Genomic DNA, 19,683 nt, shown 5'->3' on the forward strand with positions numbered 1-19,683 from the left:
AAATTGGAGTCCAGTGGGAGGCAAGAAAAATGGTTCAGGGGCTGGGGCACGACTTCTGAGGAGAGGCTGAGGGAACTGGGATTATCTAGTCTGCGGAAGATTTAATGGTTTATAAATAGGGGGCGGATTTAATAGCAGCCTTCAACTACCTGAAGGAAAGTTTCCAAAGGGGATAGAGCTGGACTGCTCTCAGTGGTGGTAGATTGCAGAACAAGGAGCAACGGTCTCAAGTTGCAGCAAGGGAAGTTTAGGTTAGATGTTAGGATGAAATTTCTCGGGAGGAGGGTGGTGAAGCACTGGAACAGGTTCACCAGCGAGGTGGTGGAGTCTCCATCCTTGGGGGTTTTGAAAATCCAGCTAAACAAAGGCTTGCCTGGGATGAGGCAGTTGGGGCTGGCCCTGCGCTGAGCAGGGGTTGCACTAGACCAGCCTTTGTCAACCTGGTCCCAGGAATATGTGAAAGGATCAGGAAAAAAAAATTAAAAAATGGATCAAAAAATGGATCCTCCTTCAAAAACGTGGGAAACCGCGGCATTTCCCTGGCAGAGCTGCAGCTGCAAGGGGCTGCTTGGGGGCCCCCTGGCCCACACACTGGGGGACGCGGGTCGGCACTGCCCATCGCTGTTTGCCAATGGGGCCTGGTACAAAAAATGTAGAGAACGGCTGGTCTCTTCCACCCAAATTATGACTCCGTGACCGCTCCTGCCCGTCCTCTCCCGCTGTGCACCCAGCACCCGCCCCGCCGGAGCTGTCCCTCCCTGTGCTGCACCCTGCACCCCCCGCGCATGCGCAGCGCCCAGCCGCAGCACGAGCCGCCCCCGGCCGCGCCCCCGCCAGTCTTATGCCGCGACCAGCGCCGGCTGCCGGGGAGGGCGGGGGGTTGTAGCAGCATCACCATGGCGACAGTGACGTCAGCTCACCCTGGATCTCATTGGAGGAAACCCCGTGGCCCCAGCCGCAGCCCACGGGCCAACCGAGCTTGCGCCCGGCCTGCGCCCGCCCCCGCCGCGGCGCGCTGCACTCCGATTGGCCGGCTGAGCCGCGGGGGGGCGGGGCCCGAGCCGGAGCCGGCCCTCCCATTGGCCGCGCGGGCGCGGGGCTGGCAGCGGGGAGGTGAGGCCGTGCCAACGCCCTTTAGCGCTGGCTCTAGTCTGAGACGGGAGCGGCTCTTTCTCTCCGCCACCGCCCGAGCGCAGCGCAGCGCGGCCCGCCCGCTCCTGGCGCCAGCCGGCCCGGCCCCGCGCAGCCGCTCCAGGTGAGTCCGGCCCGACCCGGCCGTTGGGAGCGGGAGCGCCCCCCCCATCCCATCCCCCCCCCGCGCCGCGCCCTCCATTTTGTGCCGCGCGTGCGGAGTCTCCGGGGCCGCGGGCGCGGGAGCTGCCTCCACGCCGCCATTTCGCGCCGGCGCGGGGTCTTCCCCTCATGTTCCCTCGTGGGGGGGCCGGGCGGCCGAGCCCCCGCCATGCGGACACACGCGGCGGGGCAGGGAGGGGCGGGGGGAAAGGAGGGAGGGGCCCGACTTCCCGCCCGCCCGCCTAACCCGCGCCTCCCCCCGCAGGAGCTGAGGCGCGTTGTCCCGCGGACGGTGTCGTAGCTGAGGCTCCCTCGCCCCTGCCCACCCACCTGCCCGCCACCATGGACAAGACCGACTTGATCCAGAAAGCCAAGCTGGCCGAGCAGGCCGAGCGCTACGACGATATGGCCACCTGCATGAAGTCGGTGACCGAGCAGGGTGCCGAGCTGTCCAACGAGGAACGCAACCTGCTGTCCGTGGCCTACAAGAACGTGGTGGGCGGGCGGCGCTCAGCCTGGAGGGTCATTTCCAGCATCGAGCAGAAGACGGACACCAGCGACAAAAAGATGCAGCTCATCAAGGACTATCGGGAGAAGGTGGAGGCCGAGCTCCGGTCCATCTGCACCACCGTGCTGGTGAGTTTGGGGCGCCGCTTGCTACGGGTTGGGTTGGGGGGAGTGGTCCAGAGGTGGGTGTCATGTACTGGGGGGCCCTGCCTGAACAATGCAGTAAACCTGTCAGACCCAGGGGTGTGAGGAGGGGAGATGAGCTGCATTGCACTCTGACACGTGTGTGTGTGGGGGGGGGGGTTCATGAGAGCCACATGCAAGGCACCGACTGGATCAGGGATGGCAGGGGGATTGGAGCTTAGGTGTGCCTGTGCCTTTGTATTGGTAATCTTCTGGGTGGGTAAAGGAAGACCGGGAAACTATTCTCCTTCCCCTTTTGGTATGGGGTTGATGGTCTGTGAGCACCCGGAAGGCTGGGTGTGGTACCCAAACTGCTGCAGGGTGCTGCACTAGCAGTTACGGAAAAGAGATGGAAGAGTAGAAGACTTAAATGAAGCATGACTGCTCTGTGGGGGGGTCGTGAAGTAAAATATGTGGTATGTGGCACACAGCTTCTTAATTGAAGACATCAATGCAAATCTGCAGAAAACTGGCTGTTGTCACGTGCAGGTATCCTCTTCGCATTGCTTTGTTCCATGGATGCAGTAATAGTGGAATAATGTGGAAGTTGAAAAGGTCTGGAGCCTGAGAGAGGCTGTGGATGAGCGTACAGATGCCAGGAATAGCTGTCTGGCTCCTTGAACAGTGCACTAGACTTTTCTTTTTTGCTGGTGCTAATATGCTGCATTGTGGTAGGGGCTGAATTTGTGTCAGCAGTGCGGAAGGCGCACCGCCCTGTCATATACAATCAATGTAAGTTCTGGCTGCACAAAACTAGATGTGTAATGCAGTTTAGAGTTTGTAGCAGATAACCTTGACCACTTCATTAGCACTAAAATAATAGCGGCTAGTACTGTAGGTATGTTAGGACAGGAAGAGGTGAATAGCAAATTCTTAGAAAAAAAAAAAGAAACAAAAAAGAAAATTACTATTTAATAAATCATTAACACTGCCTAAATAGTGCTAGGAGACCTATATTTAAAGCTAACCATCTCAATAATAATTGAAAATCAAATTAAGTCAGGAGTTCCAGTTCGCTGACAAGGTGCCCCTTTCTAGATTTGTCCTGAAAATATCCATGTGCTTTAGTCTGCGCTTCCTCTTAGACCAATTTTAATTCAGGAAGAAAATTTTAATGCCACAAAGCATTCTTCAGATGCCAAGTTAATAGTTTCATCTTCTGCAATTATAGGCATAGTTAAACTTGTTAAATCTTTACCTTTTTTTTAATAATACCTCAACTCATGTGAAGCATGGGTTTAGACTGATTCTTGTTTCATGTGACAGAATTCCAATCGGAATAGTGTTGTGTTGCCAACATTTGTACTACTAGTGTTCCTCTTGATTTTTATCTTCCTCTCTGTGAACTGGTCTAGCTAGCCATCAGTTTCTTAGGACTTGTGCACACAACCAGTTTTTCAGACTTCTTAAAATGTCCCTCATGCCTGCTTCTGTCAAACTGAATTCTCAAGAGGGGAGGTTACATGCATTTAAACCATTTTCAGTGTTCTAGTTGCTATGTCATATTAACAGAAGACACTCTGCTGCTCTTAGGAGTTCGGGTTGCTCTAGAAGTGAGCAGCAGCGAGCCATTTTAGCCCTTGCAGGCTAAAATTACTCCAGTTTTGGCAACTGGTGATGAGCAATTGGTGTAGCCACACTAATGAAACTCCTAATATGGGGGGGAAGAGGGGAACAATCTTACTTGCCCTGGCTGAGCTTACCCCACTACTGCTGCATTTTTTATTTTTATTTTTTTGTTTCTTGCTGCACTCAGCTGAGGCTTGGCTGGCAGCTGCCTGCTCTCACAGGGCCCCTAAGACTGCAGGAAATAGGGAAGACTGAAACCTATGAAGTGACATGCTTTTCCTGTTCCACAATCAAAGATATGCATCTTCCTGTAGTGGGAGGGGGTGTCTGCTTTCTACTGCATGAACTGAAACTGCTGCTTTCCCTCCCAGCACCATCTGCAGTCCCCCATTCTGTTCCTCTTTCCCTTTCTTCTTGTCTGCCACTACTCTGCTCCATGAGTCAGCAACAGAGAGATTGAAACTGTCATTGTAAAGAACAAATTTTCCAGTGCTTACACATTAAACAGAGCAGCAGCAAAAAGTGCTCTCAAGAGCTGCCCTCTGCTCACCAAAATTTTAATTTGTTTAAAAGTAAACTGTTATCCATAGACTATTACCAGGGTAGGAATTGTAGCTAAATCTCAAATAGTAAAGTATCAGCACAATACATCAAGAAATAACTAAAAGAGTAGTATAAAATGGTTAAGCAAAATCACTGCTGGCAATTAATGTGGAAAGGTTGCTTCTTAGTCTCCAGTGTTCTCATTTAACAAGGGTGGATATATGTTGGGTGGAGCATGTGGCTGCTGTTAGTCATGTTGCTAACAAACAGATTTAAAAAAAGACTTATAAAAACAAGCTTTTTTTTTTTTACTTCATGGCACAGCTTTCTGAACATGAAGTTGTGAGATGTTCTACGAATCTGCACTTCAAAACACTTAGCAGGATTTCTAGATTGTTAATTAATTGCTAATTAAAATGCCATGACAGTGGGTCTGCCATTCTTTTTGTTGTTGTTGTTGTTGTTATTACTTTAAAGACTGCTCCTGGATGACTTCCCAAAAATCTAGAACTCTTGGTTCAGATTATACCTTTTATTAGACCAGCTGAGAAATTAAAACTTTTCTTTTTCCTGCAACCTATCAGGCTCAGGCAAAGTTAAAGATGGTAGAAAGTCCCCATATATAGGAAATAAACTCAAAGTGCACAGTAAATGTTGCTCTATCTCTTGGCCATCCTAGAATGACCTAGAAACTTAAAGTTTATTTTCTACATAAGGGGACTTTTTACCGTCTTTAACTTTGCCTGAGCCTGATGAAGGGTGTGTAAGCCTGAAAGCTTGCAGAAAAAGATAATTTTTTTTGCAATTTCTCAGTTGGTTCAGAGATGATACCTTTTATTAAACCAAGAGTTCTAGATTTTTTTGCATTTATTTTTGTCTCAGACCAGCATGGCTACCAAATACATCCCTGGATGACTTTGAAAGATACTATCCATCAGCTTTCCAGGTTTAAAAGATAACTGATCCAGACACTTCCAGTACTGTGTAGCTGATGGTAAGGTTTAATTTGGAATTTAAGTTTAATGTAATCTCTTTGCAAGCCATTCACATGCATCAGAGGGATAGATATGACCCTTTGGCTGGTTCTGGGTCATAAAAAGATGCAGTTTTATTGAGGTGAATTTTAATTGATAAGGTGATCAGTCCTTATGGGAGTTCTCAAATTGTTACCCACAACTTTCAATAAAGCAATGAAGTACTTACCTCTTCGTTCAGCGGTACTCAGAAAGTGGAGAGAACAAAGCATAGGCAGACAAGGTTCCTTGGGTGAATTTGATATCTTTTATTAGACCAACCCAAATAGTTGGAGATTAGTTATTAAGCAAGCTTTCGGGTTCAAAAACCCTTCGTCGGGCTAAGGAAGTTTCAGCAGTTGGTGTGTGCTCTTCCTGGATGGAATGAAAAGTAAAGAAGCCAGAGGCTGGGCTGGGGAGTCAGTTGCCAGGCAGATTGTGTGTCAAAAATCCAGTGTCTAAGACAAGAAGACCACACACCAAGTGCTGAAACTTCCTTAGCCTGACGGAGGGTTTTTGAACCCGAAAGCTTGCTTAATAACTATTCTCCAACCATTTGGGTTGGTCTAATAAAAGATATCAAATTCACCCAAGGAACCTTGTCTGCCTGTGTCCTTAGACCAACATGGCTACAACCTACACCCATGAGAACAAAGCATGGCATTTTCAAAGGCACTTAAGTGATTAAGGAGCACAAATTCTAAATCACTTAAGTGCTTTGGAAAATCTCCCATCATCTCTGGATTAAAAATGGAAATTTTAATCCTGTGTGTGTATCTTTTTTATTTTTAAATCAAGATATTTGAGGAATAAATAGAATTTAGTTTAACCTAAGTTTAAACTATTTCATTTTGGTAAATTAGCTCACAGTGTATACTAGTTACAGTTTTCCTATGTACTATAAAAATAGGTAGAGTAAAATTTAAATTGCACGCTCTGAGCTCTGGCATACGAGTGTTGCTTCATCCTGTTGCCTACTGGCTTCATGTTCTTCAAAAATGAAATTCCTTCCAACCATGCTATTTTGTGTAGCAGAGCATAAATCACAATGGTTGCCGAAAACCTTCTGGTCACTTGGTGTCAGATTTGATTTACAGCTTCAGGTTTTTTGGAAGTGTGTGTGGAAATCTTTATAGTACTGCAGGCTTTCCTGTGATACCTTTTATCAACTGCAGGTCCTAAATATTTCAGCCTTTGAAGGACATTATCAAATCTAAAAATTTTTTCTCGTATGTAATTCTTTTTTGTCTTTACTTTTTACTTTTTGCATTTGATTAACTCTGTGTGTGCTACGTTTTTTTTCCAGTTTGTTTGGGCTTTTCAGATACCAAGAGAAAAGTTTGTGTTTTTTTTGAGGGTGGGGGAAGGAGGCTGTAAGTGAATGACAGCCTCGGGAAGGTGTAGTACCTCAGAGTACAACTTGCTCCACTTATTTATGCATCCTGGTAAGTGCATAATTCACTTAATTGCCCAACACAATGCTGGTCCCATTCTGTTACCAACTGCTTATTTTGTAACTGCTGTGCAGATAACTCGTGCTTGTTAAGTGCTGCTTAAATTTATAGGAATTCAGTTGGCCCCACTGTCTACTTTGTAAGGCTTCTGAAACAACTTTGGCAAAATCTAGTCAATTAAATTCCAGTGCTTCTATTAGATGCATAAGGCCCTCCTAGAAACAAGGTGAGGCACCTTAATGTGGTATTTAAAGTACAGCCCAGGCTGTTCTATAGTTAATTAACATTATTTATATTGAATTTGGTAAGCACACAGGCTTCGTTTAAGTGAATAGCCTTGGGACTGAAAAAGAATTCTCTGCACTTTTTAGATATTTGAAAATAGCTACCTTTCAAGTTGATTGCTTGCTTATGATCTTTGTCTATTACAATTTGCAAGACTGGTTAAATTTAACTTCTGTTAATCAGTCATGCAGTGAAGAACAGATACAGTAATCCTCAGACTTGTTAAGACACAATTGGTTCCTGATAACTGCGTCTTAAGTTGAAACATAATTCGAAACCAAGTTTCCCATAAGAACCAATATTATAAAAGGGGGATTGGTTCCTGAACCAAGGCCCGATACCCTATTTTCACCAAAAATAACCAGGAATTTTGTACTCAAATCGATTTATAGATGAGTAATATAGCTACATTAATGTATTTATATTGTAAATAGCAATCATATTGATTTGGAAGGACTTCTTTGAGATGATTTGCGAGACTTTTTGAAGAGCTCTTGGTTGGACGTTTTGAAGGGTTCTTGGCTAGAGTCTTCTCAGGAGTCTTGTCTGCTTTCTTAAAGAAAATGTCCAAGGAAGTTTGGACAGATGTTCTCCAGGGAAATAGGTGACGCAGCGAACTTGTTCACTGGCGTGGCATCGCATAGGGTCAAGCGTTGTAAAGTCAAAACTAACATCAGAAAGTTGAAACCGGGTGTCAATTTATAAAGGTTGTAAGTGTGAAACGTTGTAAGTTGAGGACTGCCTGTATATAGTTTTGCCTCTTCTTTTTCCCCTTTTTTCTTTCTGTTCCCTGTTTTTTCATCTGGTGTTTACGTTGCTTATGTGAGGACTGACCTGATTTCTTACCAGGTTAAAATGGTGGCTACTATCTCAACCTCTTGTGGGCTAAGTTCAATTATATTATTTTTGTTAGAGGCCATTATGTAATTGTTAGAGCCCTGTTATAACCTTACCTATACTGCTTAATTACATGCCCTGCAGTTCTCAGCAACAGAAGTACCCTGAGACGAGAGAGTATATAGGGTATGTCTAGATGACTTCTGTGGCTGTCCCAAGACTGCTGCCAAGAAGCAAGCTTATGCTCCATATATGGTTGTCTTTAGGCTGGTGCTGGGTACATTTGCCTGAGACCTGATATCCTTAGAGTATCGTGGACCCTATGCCAAAAGCTACGCAGCATTTTTCAGCAAGAACTAGATGTTAAGCAGTGGAACTAAGTGGGTGGGGTTCGTGTCTCCATGATGGTCTTGGGACAACCACAGAAGTGATGCCAACATATATATAGTGAACTAAGAATTTTAGGACAGGGCCTGTGGTACTGTACTTTATGCCTAGACATAACTGCTCTTGCAGGCTCTCCCATGCTTCTTTTAATCTTCATTTCTATCAGCCTTTGCTGTGAATCTTAATTACTCAAAGCAGATGTAATCTGCAATATAATGTGTGGTAAGGAAAGAGGGAGAAAATGGGCAGACAAAAGAAAAGCAGGCTTCACCTCAATTGTTAGTACTGCAATTTTTATACCAGGGGTCAGTGTACTGTGTAAGTATTGGCACTTCCATTTACTTCATTACCAAACTAAAAATTATTTTGCAGTGTTGAGTCTGCATTTAGTCTTGGTTTCCAGGTTTTTTGTTTTTGAGGCTTTTCTTGTTGTCCATCTGGTCATGTGTGTCCCATCCCGTGTCGTCCTGCCCCCCCACCCGTCTCCCCCTCTCTTCGCTCTGTAGATGAATGGGTTATTGTAATGGTACGCTTCAGAACTTAGATTTCTAAGAATGACTGGAAAGTTTTTAGTCCTGATCTTGTATTAAAAAGCAAACAAACAACCTATCAAAAGTATTATGTTTTCAGTGAAAATTAGTTGGGCACTGTATTTAATGGCATTTGGTATAGAACATTTGCATTTTTGGTTCCTGAAGTCTTACTGGACTGACAACAGCCTTACCAGGCATATAATATACCTGGGGTTCTTTGAAGCCCTTTTCAAGAGTGCCACAGGATGCCATCCAATGTTAGCACTCTTACGTGTACAGACATGCTTCACAAAATAAACCTAGGGATTTCAAACAGGAATCCATACTGTCAAAACCATCCTGACCTGTTGTGGTTTCTCTGGAGTTCTTTGCAACAAAAAAATTGTTCTATTTTTCTGTAGTCTAAAAGTGAGTGAAAACTAAGAGCTGGCATTTTCCAAGGGGTGCCTCAGGCACCTTGGGGCTTAAAGCTTGTGAACTTCTGGAATAGACTTTCAACAGAAATCCTCATTTTGCTTCTTCATAACAGGATCTTCAGTGAGTTTTATAAGATGCTCTAACTTTTCTCTTGCTCAGAAATGATTTCTCTCTGTCTTATCTGGTCTGACTGAGCATTCTTTTCTCATTGGTGTGATTTAACTCCCTAGAAATTAAATTTCATGATGTCTAGGCATAGCTCGAAAACAAACACGTCAGGAGACTTGAATTGTGTGTATGCAGAGATATAGGGAGTAAAAGGAAGGCCCAGGGAGGAATAGGACCCCTGCTAAATGGGCAGAAACAATTGGTGATGGACAGGGGGGGACAAGGCTGAACTCCTCAACGAGTTCTTTGCCTCAGTGTTCCTAAGTGAGGGGCATGACAAGTCTCTCACTGGGGTTGTAGAGAGGCAGCAGCAAGGCACCAGACTTCCATGCGTAGACCCTGAGATGGTGCAGAGTCACTTGGAAGAACTGGATGCCTTTAAGTCGGCAGGCCCGGATGAGCTCCATCCGAGGGTGCTGAAGGCACTGGCCGACATCATTGCAGAGCCACTGGCAGGAATATTTGAACGCTCGTGGCGCACGGGCCAAGACCCGGAGGACTGAAAAAGGGCCAATGTGGTCCCCATTTTCAAAAAGTGGAGGAAGGAGGACCCGGGCAACTATAGACCAGTCAGTCTCACCTCCATCCTAGGCAAAGTCTTTGAAAAAATTATCAAGGCTCACATATGCGAGAGCCCGGCAGGACAAATTATGCTGAGGGGAAACCAGCACAGGTTCGTGGCAGGCAGATCGTGCCTGACCAGTCTAGTCTCTTTTTATGACCAGGTTACGAAATGCCTGGACACAGGAGGAGGGGTGGATGTCGTATACTTAGACTTCAGGAAGGCCTTCGATACAGTATCCCACCCCATACTAGTGAACAAGTTAAGAGGTTGTGACTTGGATGACTACACAGTCCGGTGGGTGGCGAATTGGCTGGAAGGTCGCACCCAGAGAGTCGTGGTGGATGGGTTGGCTTCGACCTAGAAGGGTGTGGGCAGTGGGGTCCCGCAGGGCTTGGTCCTTGGACCGACACTCTTTAATGTCTTAGTCAGTGACTTGGACGAGGGAGTGAAATGTACTCTGTCCAAGTTTGCAGATGACACAAAGCTATGGGGAGAAGTGGACGTGCCGGAGGGCAGGGAACAGCTGCAAGCAGACCTGGACAGGTTAGACAAGTGGGCAGAAAACAACAGAATGCAGTTCAACAAGGAGAAATGCAAAGTGCTGCACCTAGGGAGGAAAAATGTCCAGCACACCTACAGCCTAGGGAATGACCTGCTGGGTGGCATGGAAGTAGAAAGGGATCTTGGACTCCTAGTGGACTCCAAGATGAACATGAGCCGGCAGTGTGATGAAGCCATCAAAAAAGTCAATGGCACTTTATCGTGCATCAGCAGATGCATGACGAATAGGTCCAAGGAGGTGATACTTCCCCTCTATCAGGCGCTGGTCAGACCGCAGTTGGAGTACTGCGTGCAATTCTGGGTGCCACAATTCAAGAGGGATGCGGATAACTTGGAGAGGGTCCAGAGAAGGGCCACTCGTATGGTTAAGGGCCTGCATACCAAGCCCTATGAGGAGAGACTAGAGAGACTGGACCTTTTCAGCCTCTGCAAGAGAAGGTTGAGAGGCGACCTTGTGGCTGCCTATAAGTTCATCACAGGGGCACAGAAAGGAATTGGTGAGGATTTATTCACCAAGGCGCCCCCGGGGGTTACAAGAAATAATGGCCACAAGCTAGCAGAGAGCAGATTTAGATTGGACATTAGGAAGAACTTCTTCACAGAGTGGCCAAGGTCTGGAATGGGCTCCCAAGGGAGGTGGTGCTCTCCCCTACCCTGGGGGTCTTCAAGAGGAGGTTAGATAACCATCTAGCTGGGGTCATCTAGACCCAGCACTCTTTCCTGCCTATGCAGGGGGTTGGACTCGATGATCTATTGAGGTCCCTTCCGACCCTAACATCTATGAATCTATGCTTGTATGTCAGTGGGAGGTCTGAAATCTCTACTTATTTTCTAAATCAGAATAGTCACAATCTTTGCTAATTGTTGTACGACTTTCTTTTCAAAACTGCCAGGGTTACTTTAAAATTTGTCTGAAGAAATGCTTAAATTAGGAAGGAAAAAAATGACTATCTATGAAACAAAGCTCTCCATGGTAAGGTTGATACTTCTGTTATAGGACTCATTTTTGGTTCCCTGCCACTGGAATTCTTGAAACCAATAGCAAAATGGAAATAGGTTAACTTCACTCAGTTATTCAAGCAAGCTTTCAGAGATACTGAACTCAGAAGGAGGAGGAGGATTTGTGATCCCATCTGAAAATTTCGTTTCTGCTTGATCGGGGAAGTATATGGTAATGCATTTCTTTTTGCAGTTGAATATAACGTTGGTCAAGAGAGAGCACTGTATCTGAGAAATGTGGTCCAGCTTTCTTTGCGGGATTTGCAGTCTGAGGAGCCAAATTAAATTCACTCTGGAATTCCATGTTTTCCTTGAAGCCCAAAATAGAACATTTTCAGATAGGAGAAATGTGTTGCTTTTGTTTTAGAGTCCCTAAACTTCAATCTTGTTCTTCAGCCTTTGAGCTGATGGTTGGATTGAACAATGTTAAACTGGTAGTCAGAGCTTCACAGCTGTATGTGGTTCTAGAGGAACTACAAAAATGTCACAAGAACGAACATGAGGAGATATGTGGAATGTTATCTGGCTGCCCAAATTGAATTTAATATGTTGAAGTAGATTCTTTCTGTGCATAGGGTAAGGATATGTTATATCAGAAAAAAATTTCAGTGCTTATGGGGTGTGTGTATGTGTGTAAAATGACAAGGTTCCTTGGGTGAATTTGATATCTTTTATTAGACCAACCCAAATGGTTGGAGAATAGTTATTAAGCAAGCTTTCGGGTTCAGAAACCCTTCGTCAGGCTAAGGAAGTTTCAGCAGTTGGTGTGTGCTCTTCCTGGATGGAATGTGTGTAAAATAACACTTGTGCCATTACCACATCAGAAGTAGTTTAAGCATCTTGTGCTGCTTTATCCTGTTTCAAGCTGAACCTCTTAATTTCTTGGGTAAAACATGATAGGCTTAGTGATGTCTAAGGAGCACAGAAGTTTTCTCTTTTGAGGTTGTTTGTGGGGGAGGCAAATTTTAATGATCTTGATCTCTATGGAAATCTGAAATACTCTTGGTATAAAGTTGAGAAGAGAGTGAAGGATTACCTTCCTTTTGCAAGGAAAACAAGAAACTGACAAACGGGCCTCTGGCTTACCAGGAAATAGTCACTAAAAGACCTACCTGTACTCATGGCTTTGCTTCATAAAACCAGTCTCTCAAGGCTACTTAGAATTGGCAAAAGTGACATCTTGTTAAATCTGTTCGTATGAAAGAACTGCAAAGTAAAAAGAGTTCTACCTATTTAGTTGAACAAGTATTAGGAGCCATGGCATAGACAAAATTATGGCTTCCAAAGCTTTGTGTACTATCATATTAAAGCAGCACTCACAAAGTAGTAGGAACTCACCGATAAAGACTTTCTTGGTCAATACGAATAGCTGATTATTAATTGGCCATATTGGCCAATACTGATCTAATAGCCAATTTACAGGAATGCAGCCCGGCAGTGTGGAGAGCAGTTCCATGCTGGTAAGTCTGTGGGGGTAGACCGAAGCCTCCCACGGTGAGGGAGGGGAAATGTGGCAGGGGCAGGCATAGTCCAGCCAGGGCAGTGAATGGGAACCTGGGGCCAGGAGCAGGATGGAGCTGTGGGTGACTCCTCTGGGGGCAGGGAGGAGAGGGGTGACTCCCTACTGCTTGACGCATTGCCAGGGGAGACATGGGGGGCATGTGTGTTTGCAAAGCGAGGGCAGGCTACCCGCAGTGGCTTGGGACCAGGAGCTGTGCAAGTCTCTTCCCAGAGGGGGTCTGGGGGCAGGGTGGGCTCAGCTCCATGGGGTGGCTATGGAGGTGGGGGGGGCTATATAGCCCCCCCCCCCCCAAACTCCATCTAGCACTACCCGTGCTCAGGGCACTTTGCTCTGCTGCCTTTGCCTTTGAAGCCCTAGTGCCCTGAGCAGAGGCAGCGCTAGGGAGGCTTGGGAGGCTATAGCCACCCCTCCCAGTGCCAGCCCACCCCTCTGCTGGGAAGAGGCTGGTACAGCCCCTGGTCCTGAGCCCACGATGGGCAGCCCGCCTTCACCCCGTGTACAAATCTGATGGGGTGCACATGCCCTCCATGCCTCTGCTGGGCATGCACACAGTGGCAGAGAGCCACCTCCTTCCCTACCCCTCCACACCCCCTGGACGAGCTGCCTGTGGCTCTGTCCCACTCCCAGACCCAAGGTCCTATTCACCACCTTGGTTGGGCAGGGCCTGCCCCTGCCTCTCCTCCCTCACTGTGGGGGCCTCAATCTCCCACCTACACTCCCTCCCTCCCACAGACTTACCAACAGGTGGCCGCTCTCCAAGCTGCCAGGTTGCATTGCTGGCCGCGTGCATGCTGCAGCTGCACACATGCACGTGCCATTTATCAGTGACATCAGCCAAAAAACCCTGATTGCTAGAAATGTTAATTACCTGTTGTTGGTGCCAATCCAATATGTGACCAATATATTGGTGCACCTCTACAAAGTAGGTATTTAATCCAGATGGTTAAGCCAACAAGGGCAAATAAGCCTGATCATGAAATCATTGCCTGGTCTGTGGTGCCCATCAGTTTGTGCAGCTATTTAAGGCAATTGGTAGATTGGGGAGAAAATTCTTCTTTGCCTGAATAGTGTTTAGAAAAATTTTGGATAATGGTAACCAAAAAAAATCTCTATATAATTTCCTTGAACAATTAATTTTATTAGCATTTCAACAAATGGCATTTTGACTTTCATAGCTGACCACTTAAGTGAGCATAAATTGTCAAATATAGCTACACAAGATATCCTGACATATAACATAAATAGGATTTTTTAAGATCCGTATTGAAGAACTAATTTGAAAGTAAGTAGCTTTCAAGAATTAAACTAAACATATTAATAATGGATATTTCCACAAAGGCACTCACTTAGGCCATTGAACCTTTTAAAATGGCATCACTGAGGCAGAACATAAATGTCCATACTGTATCAGAGGTTCAAATAGGTCAGGTATCCTGTGTCCAATAGTGATCAATATACAGATTTTTTTCATATGAAGGTAATAGGTTATTTATCTTCCATTATATTTTCTATTATACTAGTTCCTTCAAACACTCTTGTCTCATGTAATTGCATTTTTCATACGTGTAAATGCTTCTCTTTTTGAATTTTATGCTATTGCTGTCAGTGGGACCTTCTGATCCTAACTGTGTATTGTCTAAAAGTGAATTCACCTTGATTTATTGATGGTTGGCTAGTGGTAAATAGAAGTGTCATCTAGATATTCCATATACCTTGCATATGTCCACATTTGCTGAATACATTGATCTAATCTAGTTCATATGGAAATCTGCCTCTTGCCTCTCATTTTCTGTACATCTTAACTTTCTTTTTTGTTGTCATAGATTTAGTGCATTGAGCTTTCAGCAATACTGATCTGAATTTTCTAGCAATATTATTAGCTAGTGATACAGTGTTCAGATGTCTGTCTAATAAAGCTGATTTTTCACAAACTAAGATGGTATGTTCCTGTGAGTTTTCCTCTTAATGAATGAATGAATAATCCTTATTTCTTCAAGCATTTTACTTAATCTGCTTCTGCAAAGTTAAAGAGCTTGTTGCAGGATACTCTGTGTTCATAAAGGAACCGTGGATGGAGACTTCCATAGTGAATATAGAATCATTTAGTTATAATATCATGAAAGCAGTTTTTTTCTTTTGTTTTTTCCAAATAAATATAAGCCTGAAACATTCATACCTAAGGTTTGTAGATGACATCAACTTATGATCTTCTAAAAACCCTTTTGAACTTCAGTTTAGACATTATTGTTTCAGTAGTCCTTTCAAACTTGCTGGTATAATAAATTAATGACTAGAGGAGCCTTCCAAAAAAAAGCTCTACCTACTGTAGCAAAAGACTGGAAATGGGTCATCTACCATTTGAAGTCTGGACAGTGGTGACAGCAAGTTTCCTGTCAGCACTTCCTTTTGGGTTAAACCAAGGGTCTGTTTACACCTGTTGTTTCTTCAGTGCTTAAGACAAATTATGTGTTTGTAAAGTAGCCTGTACAGTGTTGTATTCCAGCAAGCTGTGTATATTTTCATCATAATGTTAGGAAGCTGTTTCTGTTGTCTTTTTTTTTTTTAATTTGGTCTTTTTTGATACAGGGAGGGATAGTTACTAGCTAGATGTCTCTGTTGCATGATCCTTATTTTCACAGCTAACTTCAGGTCACACGCTATGTTGAGTCAGCCATTATTTTGGTACAAATTAGTGCAGGAGTTAGTCTTGTAGAAAGTCCTGCACACATGCTGCTACAGAAATACTACATTTAGCTCGGTTTTGAGATTGTAAGGCTGAATTTGGAAGGTTGCTTAGATTTTTGTGAAACCTTATTTGTGTAGTTTTTCAGTCTTTCATCTAATCATCTGTGTATTATACTATTTCTTTCTTGAGATACTTACTTAATTATTTTGAATACTAGAAAACAGGGATGGAAGGGACCTCAGGAGGTTATATAGTCCAGCACCCTGGTCAAGGTAGGATAATCCCTGTCTAAATCAGCAGTTGCCATTAAAGCTGTGGGCCAGATTGACCTAATTCAGGTCAGAGGTGGGTGAGCAGCCGAAGCCCCTTCTGCTGAAGTCCCATATCTGTGGGGTGGATCTGGCCCACATGCCATAGGTTGTTAACTTCTGATCTAAACTATTTCAAATAAATGTTTGTCTAATTTCTTTAAATTCTAAGATTCTGCAATCTTTCTAGGTAATCTGTTTTAATGCTAAGCACCCCTATAGTGAGAATCTTCCTAGTACTCTAACCTAAATTTTCCTATTTTGCAATTTTAAAGCCGTTGCTCCTTGCAGTTTGTTGCCTGCAACCAGAGAGAATAATCTCTTTTACCATCCTGTTTAAGTGCTCTTTTGGCTTTTCTACATGTGCATTAATACATTTTTCCTAATGTACATTAAATTTAGTACCTCCAATGTGAGGTACTAAATAAATGTTCATTAAGATCCCCTAATGCGCAGTACTGAAAGCGCACTTTTAAGTGATGCTTAATGCACAGTGGCTTATTGTACTGTGCAGTAGTATTGTTGCACTATTTTTTACATGATGCTTTAATGCACAGTAAAATAGACTACTATGCATTAAAGCATATGGAGATGCATCCTCCATGCATCACATCACCCCTCATTCTTCTCTTCCCTAAACTAAATAATCCCAAGTGTTCAGCCTCTTCTCATAGGTCAAGTTTTTGTACAGCTCTCATTTTATTGCTCTTCAATAAAGACATTTGTAAATTAAACGGAGTGGAGCAGAGAGCAGTGTCCCAAACTGGACACGGTGCTCTAGATGAGGCCTCATCTACACCAAATAAAACAGAAAAAATCACTTCCCTTGACTTGTAAGTGTCAGTCCTGTTAGTGCAACCCAGTATACTATTGCTGTTTTTGTAATATGAGCACACACTTGGCTTATGGACCACTATAACCGAGTTTTATTTTGTTTTTCCTGTAGCACTGTGGCCTACCCGGTTTGTTTCCTAGTCTGTATGTATGCATGTGTTTGTTCTATCGCAAATACAGTACTTATTGAATTCCATTCAGTAATTTCAGCCCAGTTCTACAGTTTAAATTTCACTTAAATCAACTCTTAAAATATGCATAGTTTTAACAAAAGTGGCCACACAGCCTTGTGCATTAACTTAAATAAAATGGTTTTAAAAATGCCTTTTATTTAAATTAGTACAGTCTTGTTCAGTATAAGTTGAGTCACTATTTCATGAGCTAATTCAACCACTAAAGAGTAGAAACCTTTTTGAAGTAACAGTTTAGTTTAGGCTCTTATGTCCTTGCAAGACCTCAGCAGTTCATTTCCTGGCATTTTATTACAGATGGAAAGAGTTCATGAGTCTGAAGAGAGAACTTTATGTGTAATTTAGCTTTAATTACCAAGAGAAGCATGATTTTTTTTTTTTTCCTTCAATCTTTGAAGAATAAAAATAATCATGGAGGGTGTGACAAGCTGGCATGGTACAAGTGCTGGGATGAAATTAAGAGAAATCTGTTTGATATCAGGAAACCTTTTTGAAAAATCTCTACTTCATTGTATGGTCCCCTAGTAGAAGTAATGGAATCCAGTTACTTACCAAAACTAAAAATAATATTTTGAAGAATCAGTTTCATATTGCTAAGGAGAAACTGGGTCATCTTGAGGACTCTTCTGTAAAACCTGAATGTTTTTCTATCAGTTGGTCTTTATTTTTTTCTGGTAAAACTTACTGTAAGGAGAGCACATATTCGCATATCTCTTAATTTCTGGTTTAGATGGCTATTCTGGGACTGAATAATGTCTAACTTACTGTTTAAGAGAACTGTAGCCATTAAAGTGATTCTGAATTAGGCTAATCTTGCCTTAAAGTAGGAATAATGTGGGCAGGCATCATGCAGCCAGAGCTTCCAGTGCATCTTGCTTAAGTGAGATTCCAGATACTTCTTGGCCCATCCTAAATGCTGGCTGCCAGTGTTTGAAATTGTGCAGGCATTCGAGGACAAGATGGAAAGGATGGATTAGGTCGTCCCACCTGTTTCCATGCCACTGAGGATTGCTTCTTCAGCACACTTTCAGGTCAACTTAAACTGCTATAAATGGCACATCACTACTATTGGAAAGGAACTACATGGAAAATAATTTTAGTTGATACCTAAATTGACTGTAGCTTACAGTGGGAGAAGCCTAGTATTTACATTTGGTCTGTGATCTGGCTTCTCTTAATATATTCAAAAAATAAATTGTTGCACAGAACTTGAGCCTGGGAGGATGGCCTCGCCTTCACTTAATTCTAGAGGTTGGGGTCTCTATCCCGTTTCCAGTAGAAGACAAGGAAGTAGCATCTTAATGTTAGAATGCACCAAAGCTGCAGTCATCCAGGGACTTCAGAGTGCCTGGTCCAGCCTAGAAGTAGGCAGCTGGTGTTCAGACTGTTTTGGCTAGTTGACAAGAAAATGAAGTCATTTGTGAATACATAGATAACTGGAAGAGCTCTAAATCCACATTGACCACTGTGCTAGCAAACCTTTTGGAACCACTGAACTACAGACTGTTAATGTTATCCTAACTAACTTCTGAGAGGATGAGTTGGTTGCCAGGTCCTATAGCTTTACTTTGGACTGCAAGAGGTTAAAACTAGATCTCTAGTATACTTGTTACATTGTTGTCATATACTCTCAGAACTACTTGCTCTGTCCTAAATAGCGTCCTTTTTGTGGTTAGAGGGCAATGCTTCTAGGAACCTAGAAGTTCAGAATATGGGACATTGGATACCAGCTCACAGGATAAGAATATAGTTAGAAAAAACGTTTTAAAACTAATACCAGTACCTTATAATTCTGTAGTCAGTACTGTCTCTTGAAATGGACTTCAGTTCTGACATACACAGCAGGGAAATAGACCTGCATTCAAGATTTAAATATTTGCTGACTGTCTAACAAACAGCTAAGAATTTAGTTACGGGTGTCAGAGGTGGCACTTGCAATATAATTCAGTCTTGGTTTCAACATGAGATCGCTAAAAATCTATTACTTCTTCTGAGGATGAAGAACACTGCAGAAATTAGGTTCTTGAGCAAAAATATGCACTGATAACTGATCACTACCTAGCCTTCCAGGGACTAGCTGATTATACTGAGGTTTCAGAAGCTCTAATAATACAAGCCTTTTCTTCTGTATAGTTTGTCTGCCAAAGTGTAAACAATAGGGATTCAAGATCTTGCCTATAAAACACATACTGAATTTCAAGTTTTAGTAACCTTGAATAGCTTTCTACAAACTCAGATGTTCACTTAAAGAATAGTATCTTCAGGTCAAATGTGTGGAGAAGTGAAGAATTTTCTTGTCTGAATCCGTATAAATGACTTATGTCATTTCATCTCTAGCATTACATTAAAGCAATTTGACTCGAGTATCTGACTGCAAGAGAAATTGGATTTCATTCAGGACATAACTGTATTGCACTAGTGATTCTAAACACTAGCAAACTGCCTAATAAGAAATATATATGCTGACTTAAACAGCTTGTGTTATAAGTAGATTTTTGAGTGCATCTTGTCGCTTAGCACCTCTGACTAATCTTTGCCTTTTTAACCAGGCACCATATTTCTGGTAGTGCAAAAATAGTAACTTTGAGTTGAAGAGGTAAATGTAGACCAGCAGTGTGGCTGGCTCATCCTTTGCTAGCTTGAAATCAAATAACTCAAGTGCTGGAGACATTGGACCCATATGTGTACTGTGTGTACGATTCTGAATGTTGCTGTAGTATGGAGAACTTTTGGAAATGGACTTGGCTCCTTTACAAAATCCCTGGGGAGCCAAGCATAAAACCTATGGTGCATTGAAATAAGGCTAAGTTTTCATGTATTGAGATGAT

General features: G+C 43.4%; 1 protein-coding gene across 1 annotated transcript in view; it reads left to right on the forward strand.

The window, feature by feature from the left end:
* The first annotated feature begins 1,142 nt into the window (after positions 1–1,142).
* The window catches only part of YWHAQ (tyrosine 3-monooxygenase/tryptophan 5-monooxygenase activation protein theta), a 32,846-nt gene continuing 14,305 nt past the window's right edge, over positions 1,143–19,683 (forward strand). The window contains exons 1-2 of the mRNA XM_014597320.3: positions 1,143–1,255; positions 1,559–1,929. Coding sequence (XP_014452806.1) covers positions 1,636–1,929 — 294 coding nt within the window. The 5' untranslated portion in view covers positions 1,143–1,255; positions 1,559–1,635. The remainder of the gene's footprint in view (positions 1,256–1,558; positions 1,930–19,683) is intronic.

The sequence above is a fragment of the Alligator mississippiensis genome, chromosome 1 (assembly GCF_030867095.1).
Source record: "Alligator mississippiensis isolate rAllMis1 chromosome 1, rAllMis1, whole genome shotgun sequence".
NCBI lineage: Eukaryota > Metazoa > Chordata > Crocodylia > Alligatoridae > Alligator > Alligator mississippiensis.